The sequence below is a fragment of the Anguilla rostrata genome, chromosome 9 (genome assembly GCF_018555375.3).
Source record: "Anguilla rostrata isolate EN2019 chromosome 9, ASM1855537v3, whole genome shotgun sequence".
Classification (NCBI taxonomy): domain Eukaryota; kingdom Metazoa; phylum Chordata; class Actinopteri; order Anguilliformes; family Anguillidae; genus Anguilla; species Anguilla rostrata.
In genome coordinates, this window is record NC_057941.1 from 7281286 (window position 1) to 7290413 (window position 9128).

At 52.7% G+C, this 9128-nt stretch overlaps 1 protein-coding gene across 9 annotated transcripts in view; it reads left to right on the forward strand.

Moving 5' to 3' along the window:
- Nucleotides 1–8848, forward strand: part of LOC135262791 (unconventional myosin-XVIIIa-like) — a 137190-nt gene extending 128342 nt beyond the window's left edge. For 7 of the 9 annotated variants that reach the window (XM_064350040.1, XM_064350041.1, XM_064350047.1 and 4 more), the window contains 3 exons: nt 1326–1451; nt 2720–4304; nt 6153–6279. In XM_064350040.1, the coding sequence (XP_064206110.1) occupies nt 1326–1451; nt 2720–4295 (1702 nt within the window). In that variant the 3' untranslated portion in view covers nt 4296–4304; nt 6153–6279. Of the gene's footprint in view, nt 1–1325; nt 1452–2719; nt 4305–6152 lie in introns of all 9 variants that reach the window. The other 2 variants (XM_064350043.1, XM_064350044.1) reach the window with 1 other exon arrangement.
- Nucleotides 8849–9128: the final 280 nt, after the last annotated feature.

Sequence of the window (9128 nt, forward strand, 5' to 3'; positions counted from 1 at the left end):
CTGCTGGGATCCCAGTGGTGGGCTGGGGAGTAGGGGGTGGGGGTTGGGAGTGGGGGGGGTGGGGGCCTTTGTGTCTTGTCATGTCCATCACGCGATGGCTTGTGTTCAGATGACTCGGTGTCTGCTTGTGTACGTGTGTGCATGTTTTAACGGTGCTTAGTGGACATGGGGGAGTGTACTCTCCCTGGCCCTGTCCTGTTCCCTGCTGTCTCTCAGCGGTTCACCCCTGCAGAGGAGGAGTAGTTTGGGTTGGATCTGCGGTCCAGTGTTTGCAGTTCATCCGCTGCGCTCCTGCTGTTTCTGTGGAGGGTAGAAAACCGATGGTTCCGTGGGAAAAAGATGACCGAGCCGGGGTGTGGGAGGGTGTGAAAGGCCCTCGTCTTCCTCCTCCTCGATTTCTCTCTCTCCTCCCAGCTTGTCGTGTTGTGTGTTGCCCTAACTGGAATGTGGCTTTTGGAATGCAACGGAAGAAACTGAGCTGCCGTTGGATGTTTTTAACCGCACCCCTGACTCCACCCCACAGAGACATCACTCACAGCACATAGCAGCAGCAACAAATAATCCCTCACAGCAGTTACAGCACATAGCAACAGCAACAAATAATCCCTCACAGCAGTTACAGCACATAGCAACAGCAACAAATAATCCCTCACAGCCGTTACAGCACATAGCAACAGCAACAAATAATCCCTCACAGCAGTTACAGCACATAGCAACAGCAGCAAATAATCCCTCACAGCCGTTACAGCACATAGCAACAGCAACAAATAATCCCTCACAGCAGTTACAGCACATAGCAACAGCAGCAAATAATCCCTCACAGCCGTTACAGCACATAGCAACAGCAACAAATAATCCCTCACAGCAGTTACAGCACATAGCAACAGCAGCAAATAATCCCTCACAGCAGTTACAGCACATAGCAACAGCAACAAATAATCCCTCACAGCAGTTACAGCACATAGCAACAGCAACAAATAATCCCTCAAAGTAGTTACAGCACATAGCAACAGCAACAAATAATCCCTCAAAGTAGTTACAGCACATAGCAACAGCAACAAATAATCCCTCAAAGCCGTTACAGCACATAGCAACAAATGACATGAAAACAGACAAAACACTGTAATGAGGAAGCTTTTGTGCGTTTCCCAGGTCCTGTGTCTGGTGGTGGGGGGGTGGGGGGGGGTCTGTCTCTTCGTTTCTTTGCGATGTTTCTTTCCCAAACCTAGTGCCCGCCCCGTTCTCCGCCCCGTCGCTAACACTCGTGAACGACGCTCAGCGGCCTTTTGGAGGGTCTCCCTAACCCTCGCCCTCTCTCCCCGCAGCGGGGACGACTCCGAGACGGATTCCGAGGTGGAGGGCCGCGTGGACGGGGTCAAGTCATGGCTCTCCCGAAACAAGGGCTCCTCCTCCAAGAACCTGTCGGACGACGGCAGCCTGAAGAGCACCAGGTGAGCGTGGCGCCCCCTGTCTGCCCCGTCGGTAATGACTTGGCGGTGACGGTTCCCGGTCTTTCTCCCGCCACGTAAAGGCGTATTGTGATGGTGGTTGCCTGGGGCGGGACGGTGGGGGGGGGGGGGGGGGTTGTTGAGGTGTTGGGGGGGGGCGGCAGAGGGATCGACGTTCGGTGCGTCTCTCCCCCCTCTTCCCCCTGCTTTCCGTCTGATGACGGCGGCCCCGCGAAATGGAGGCGACTCTCGACAGATTTATCGACGCGCCCCGTAGCCAGCTGGCAGCGCCTCCTGCCAATCCCCCCCCGCCCCACCCCCCCACCCTCCCGCCCCCACCCCCCATCCCCCGCTCCCCGAGATTAATGGATCAGCCCGCGAGCTGGCAGCTCAGATTGCCCCGAATTCTGTCTGTTTTCGAGGAGATTTAGCGCTCCCATTTATACGGCTCACAACTTTTAAAACTTTCCTTTGGAGATGTTCTGTCAGGGTGACATACCGCAATCAGGCCCGGCTGAGGGCTCGCTGATTGCCCCGCGCGGCGGCTGGTGCCAGTGGCCTGAATCCTTAGTTTGGGCCACTGCTGCTGCTGCTGTCCGCAGTACACACGGCCGTGGAAGGCTGTGGCACAGGCGGCGGGGGTTTCTTGAGCACAGTTTCGGAGGCTGCCGGTTTAAATCTCGATGGGGGGGGATGGGGGGTGCGTTACCGCAGGCTGTAACTGGGTGGCAGGGTGACCTGCCTGGTTTCAGTTTGGCTTTATTGTTTTACCCGACCCTCGCCGCTCTGCTCCTTCCAGGCTCACGGCTAACCTTTAATTATCGAGTCCAATCTGTTTATCTTAGTCCAATTAGACAAGTCCATTAACGGGTTCGCTCTTCTTAATCTACACATTTAGCGCTCATTAAAATTAAAATTCCCTTGATTAAATACCGATATTGAAAATGGATGGGGGGTTGCTTTTGCCAATTTATTATTTTTAATTAGAATTTACCTAATTTTTTAAATTATTTTGCTGTGCCAATACCTTCAGGCTTAAGTTACCCCGCTAGGATTTTGACGTTAAATTGTGTTTGTTTTCCAACTTTCCTTTTGTTATGTTCTGGTGCTTACATTCGCAAGCTTTCATTCACCGTTTTTCCTTTTCCCTGTGTGTAATTTATCTGTGAACCCTCTCTCTCTCTCTCTCTCTCTCTGCGCCCTTTTCTCCGTCCGCATCTCCGTTTCCGCGCCGTGCTCTTCCTCCCCCCCGGCCGACCTCCGCGCCCCAGGTACGCGGCGAACGCGGACGTCAAAGAAGCGAAGGAGGGGAAGGAGGGCAAGGAATGGAAGGAGAGCGGCAAGGAGGGCAAGGAGGGGGAGCAGAGCAGGTCGGTGTCGGTCATGAGCTCGCTCAGCTACAGGAAGCGCTCGAACCTGAAGGACTCCATCGGGGGCGCCGGGGACGAGAGCTCGCTCTTCAGCGCGCTGAAGGAGCAGTCCGACCCGCACGACCGCGCCGCCTTCCGCAAGGCCAAGTCGCGCTCGGCCGACGGCCAGGACGACGCGCTCCCGCTCGCCGCCGGCCCCCGGAAGAAGGCCCCGGCGGGCGACGACCTGGACGACCGCGGCTCGGTCATCTCGCAGGCCTACTCCGAGGCGGCCAGCCGCGCGCGGAAGGGCCTGGACCGCCGCTGGTCCTCCATGAACCCCGACTTCGACAGGGAGTCGGCCGTGTCCTCGCTGGCCCCCGGCAGGGCGTCGGCCCGGCGCGCGCTGGACCCGGACGAGGACGCGGCGTCCGTCCTGAGCGGGCTGGGCCCGGCGAGCCCGCGGGGCCTGCGCCGCAGCGCCTCCTGGCTGGACGACGGGCGCGGCGCCTCGTACGGGCCGCCCCTCAGCCCGGGCCTGGGCCGGCGCTCCGGAGGCCGCAGCCCCGGCAGCGTCAGCATGGCGTCCCTGGCGCGCAGCAGCCGGCTCAGCGAGTTCGGCCTGGACGTGGACGACGACGGCGGCGCCAGCGTGGCGTGCAGCGAGGGCCGCGTCTCCGCCTACAGCCCCCGCTCGGCCGGCCGCAGCTTCTCCGTGCCCCCCCAGCCCCGCCCCGCCGACGGCAGCCCCCCCGACGCCTCCGACGTCAAGCCCGTCAGCCACCGCAACTACCTGGACCCGGACCTGGAGGCGGCCATCAACGAGGTGCTCAGCTTCAAGCCAATCAAGTTCAAGAGGCGGAGCCTGGAGGACTCGGACGCGGCGGACGAGGAGGCCAAAGCGGAGGGCACGGGCGGGAAGCGCGACGATGACGAGGAGGAGGACGAGGACGACAGGAGGAGCGTCCGGAGCGTGAAGAGCGCGCAGGGCGACCTCGGGGAGGCGGGGTTCCGTAGCTCCTCCTCCGCGAGCCGGCGCTCGGCCTCGGCGCTGGACCTCACGCGGCCCGCCAGCAGGGGCAGCAGCGTGCGCAGCGGGCGCAGCGGGCGGAGCCACAAGGGCAAGAAGACCCGGCGCTCCGAGTCGGAGAGCTCCTCCTCGGACGAGCGGAGGAGGAGGAGCGGCAGCTCCAAGAAGAAGGGCAAGAAGAAGTCCAGGAGGAGCTCCAAGAGGAGGGACACGGAGTCCGACTCGTCCTCGTCTTCCTCCTCCTCCTCCTCCTCCGAGTCGTCCTCGTCCTCGGGGGCTTCCACCATCTCCTACCGCAGCTCCGGCAGCGTGAAGAAGGGGCCGGCCCAGCGGGGCGAGGAGGACGGGGAGGGGGAGCCCGGGGCCCCGGCCGAGGAGCGACCCCTCAGCAAGCGGGACGAGAAGAAGAAGAAGAAGAAGGTGGACAACCTGATGATGAAGTACCTGTACCGGCCCGACAGCGATTAGGGCTCGGCCGTAGGTGCCGCCCCGTCCGGAGTGGGAGCATGGCGTGGCGTGGCGTGGCGCTAACCGGACGCACACACCGCACACACCGCACGCACCGCACGCGCAGCCGACTCACCGCGGTCCTCACCACTGTTTGTGTTTCAGAAACTCTCACCGCACTTTGCCTGCTTCGTATTGGTTTACTTTTGTGTGTGTGTGTGTGTAACGGAACATTTATTGGTAAAAACACTGAGATACAAGATGGGTAAAATGAGCTAATTCTTGGGAAGGATTAGGCATGTTTTTGTGTCATTTTTTCCCTACTAATTCATGAAATGGTTTTCTACTACTGCATGTTGTGGCAACTAATTATTTTTGGAGTGTTTATAATGAAGGGGGCGGGGTTAGCGGAGTGACATTCTGTGAAGCAACAGCATATCCTTCATTTTTCGTGGGGCAGTATTTTTGTTCTAACACCATCGTTTGGGTGCTACCCTCAAGGTCTCCTGCTCCAGCTCCATTTTGAAAATGAGGGCACAAGCACCCTGATTTTTTTTTTGGCGGTTGTATTCCATTCTTTTTTTTTTTTGAGAGCAAAGCTTAATGCTGAAGCGTTTCAGTCTAGCGGTCGTCCTCAAACTCCGTCTGATGATTTCCGAAGCGTTTATGTAAATGTAGCCGAGCCCTTGCACGGTGAGGTTAGGAAGGCAAGTGCACCAAGGCTGTACCTACTAATAGTAGCTGAAACGTCCCTGTGATTTATGACCCTGCGACGCGAGCCAAAGCAACGAAAGGCTCTGGACCAGGCAATTAAGTGAAGCCATTATGTATTTGTCCTTCCAGTGGCGTACACGGTTATGAACATAATTAAACCGCAACGTTGATTACTGTACACAGCCTGTTGATTAAGGAAGCGGGATTGACAGCAGTTATTAACCTGGGGTCTGCGCGGTTTGAACAGTTTGGGAATTAGACGGCGCCTCCTGTCTGTTGTAAGTAACAGGTTAGGAGTCTTATCTGGGGAAACCAGGTAGTCTTCGGCTTCCCTTTCAGAGACGTCCCGAAGGACCGCTATCAGAATCTTACCGGAGATTTCCCCTAATCCTCTCGTCAATTAGCCTGCCTTGTTAGACGGTGTTTGCGAGCAGCAAAATATGGAATTTTTATCGTCTGTTTGCTCGCCGTTTATTACAACAAACCGCGCGGCCTGCCGCAGCAGCGCATGCTAATGAGGCTCGGTCATCAAGGGACGAGGCGCCTTGTGACGAAACGCCGCGCCGTCCGACTCTACGCAGTCTGGAGTAGCTGGGATTCTGACCTCCCTGAGTCTGAAGTGTGTGTGCGTGTGGAAATGGGAAACGTTAGCCTGGAACACGAAGCTCAGCAACTGAGCCCAGGCTCCAGTCCAGACAGCCGGTAATAGCAGCGAAGCGCTCGTGTTCTCCTTCCCCCTTAAAATGTCCGGAAGAAATCCAGAAATAAAAAAGCGCCTGCGATAAACACCGCTTCACCTTGAAACTTTCACTCTCCGCGTTTTGCGGTGTTCTGTTTTGTTTTGTTTGTTTATTTATTACCTGGTTTATTTTTCGCCCGCAAGTCTTCAGCGTCTCTGCATGGACTTTGTGGACGTATTGATTTTCGGCCTTGCGGTAATGCTGCTGTCTGAGCGTTTGAAGGCGGATTAACCCCTGTCCCGGAACGAAGCTGGGGGCCACTGTGTTTAGCATGAGGCGGGAGTGGGAGAAATGGCGCTGCCTGGGCTCCACTGTGTGTTAACTGCGCTCTTCTGTTTTACGCCTGTGCGACTGTGCTAACTGTGCGCTCTTCTGTTTACGCCTGTGTGACTGTGCTAACTGTGCTCTTCTGTTAATTCTCCAGCCCGCCCACCTACAGGAGGCACTTCAGCCTGCCCAGATCTGATGAGGAAGAGGAGGAGGAGGATAAAGAGGGGGCCGCGGCCCTGGGGGCCTACCGTTCACACTCGCGCCGCAGCACCGTGGACGACAGCGACGGCGAAGGCAGGCTGTCCGAGACCACGGCGTAGCGCTTTAACCCCGCCCACACCCCCCCACACCCCCACACCCCCACACCCCACCCCACCCCACCCCACGGACACACCCTCCAAGCAGAACGGCAAATGGACAGACAGACAGACAGCCGGGAGCCGGACTCATCCTGTTCCCCTCCCTTTCCCGCATTTCGGTACCCAGCCGGGACAGTACACACCCCAGCTTCTCGTCCGAGTCGACGCGAGAGGGACAGCCTCTTCTTCGCTACAGTGCAGCGCTCAACCTGCTCTGTCATTCAGACTCCTGAACCGGTGCGCCTCCTGAACCCCTGAATGTAGCACAGCTTTGGTTTTTTTAGGCTAGAGCTTTACAGGACTAAAGCCTGGTCGTAGTGCTCCCTGGAATTCCTGGAATTGTTTGTGTGGATGCAGGATGTCCCCTGTGCCCCCCCAGTCCTGACTCCCTCCCCATCTGCTTCCCTTTTACCTCTCCCCCGCCTCCTCAGTCAACGCCTTTTTACTGCTAAACTACCGGTAAGAATAGCCCCCTCCGCCATCGTCCTTAGGAGAACCGCTTGGCTAAACCTGCTGCTAGCCTTCTCCATTACCCTTGGTACTGAGCCAAAGAACTCCGGGTTACTTAGCTTGCAGATTGCGGGGGACTGTTTCAGCTGCGAAAGTACTAAAATATTTATTAAATGAAAGATGATGGTTTTAAAATAATAATAAAAAAATATACCAAACTGCCTTTTGTTGCAAGCGCACGTGTTCAGTGTGTCACAGCCTGTTCTGCTCCTTACCCTCGCCAGCCACGGGAGAGGTACCACAGAGTTTCATTTGGGTTTCCCTTCATGCTGGGTTTCCCTCAGCTTTGAGTAAAAAGGCCCACCAACCGCTCTCAGCTCTGCTCTTACAGAAATATTCTCTACTGAGATAAGTATAATCGTCCCAGAATGTGGAAACTGGAAAAAAAAAAAAAACTTTTAATTTCTTTAAAAACACTATAATCTTTTTTTTTTGGTGTGTGGATGTTTTCCTTTCCTTTTTTTTTTTAAAGATGTGATTTTGCTCGCTATGAGTTCTGCGGAGGAAATTTGGTTTTTGTTCCAGTTTATGCCTTTATGCGGCCGAGTACTTGCCTCTTCCCAGTACTGGCAGGAATGGTTTTGGTGAGAGACTTTGGCTCAGCTCTGTGCTTGTCCTCTTGCTTGTTTTCTCATGTATGTTGTTTCATTTGGTTTCCAAAGGGATTGTACTTGATATTGGGTGCAGCGGTGCTTTGTAGTGGTTATTTTCTATGTTTCTTTACCTCTGCTTTTGTGGTGGATATTTACTGGAATGGGATTTCTTTTAGGCGTTATTCTGCAGGATTCTAAATTAAGCACGTTGCCTGTTGTACACCACTGAACAGATCCCAGGCTTTTGGTGCGGATTAACTACATAGCAGATATTTTACTGTGAGATCCTTTGAAAAAATCCTCAAACTATATTGTCATGTAGGATTGACCAGTATTTTGGCCTTACTGTGGAACTATAGTGCTATTTTTTAAAAACCGTTCACTAAGAAGAAAAAGTTATCATTTCTGTTTTGGCTGCTTGTTTAATACCATTTTGTTGCCCTTTGTGAATTAGCATCCATGCATTTAGTGAATCTGCCAAAATGCGAAATATATTTAAATAGAGTTTAATGTGAGAATGGGGGGATTTCGCTGAACCTCTGTGTGTTTGTGTACACTTAGGCGTGTGTGCGCGCGTTTGAATATGTGTGGCAGTGCGTGGGTTCGTGCTTGCTTGTGTGCGTGCGTGCGTGCGTGCGTGCGCGTGTGTGTGCATGTCCATGTCAGTGCGTGTGTACACAAGCGTGTGCATGTATATTGAAGGAGTACCCGTGTGTGTGGCGCATGCTGTGTGTAGATCTGTATTCTGCACTTATCCCAGAAGGTCTATTTCTTCCCCTTTTCTATGCATTAAATATTAACTCTAATATGAAATGCGTTATGGTTTTATGATGCTTGTAGACTGCAATGACGAAAAAGGAAATTCATATATACTTGTGTTACAGATTAAACATTACTGGCTCTGGCTGTACACATTTATATATATATGATTCATTCTAGCTTTCAAATGGTTCATGTTTATATTTCTTTATTGGACACATGTCCCCTTGTTATAGTAACAATTTTGCATTAGAGAGTTTTATTGTAAATAAATTATGGTAATTGTTCTGGTGTTGTTTTCAAGTGGTTTTCCGTTATTGTGTGACACACTTATACCGAAGTTTGAAGTTTAATTAAGTACATAACAGTTAATTTCCTTCACAGGCACATTTTGTTTGTTATTCATATTTCTGGAAGGTGTATTTTATAAAGAAAAAAAAATTAAAACCACGTCTGATGAGCATATTATTAAAAAGGGCAGGTGGTTTTTCTGTCTTTATGAATTCATTACACTCCTATGATTTTTTTAACCTATTTATTGGGTCGAGCGCATCGGTGGCTTGTGGAGTTGAGCCGTTTCCCGAGAGAAAAGTCAATACAAAAATAAATATTGCCTTAATTCAGTATGATTACTGCGAGCGTCTCTCTTATTCAATAATAATTATAATAATGATCGTCATTATTCTGCAGCAACACGACTAGACTTTAAAGCCAAAGTCACTATTTACTTCATTCACTGCTCTGGTTAACTGTCTTTTTCCTTCTTTCTTTTTTTTTCCCATTTGCTGTTCTTCGACCATTGTAACATTTTCTCAACTTTTCTGATAATCGTCCTTGGGTTTATGTAATACACCTTTATGACCAGTACCGTTTTTGCTCGTGTCAGTAACTCATCTCAGTGTTCCCTTC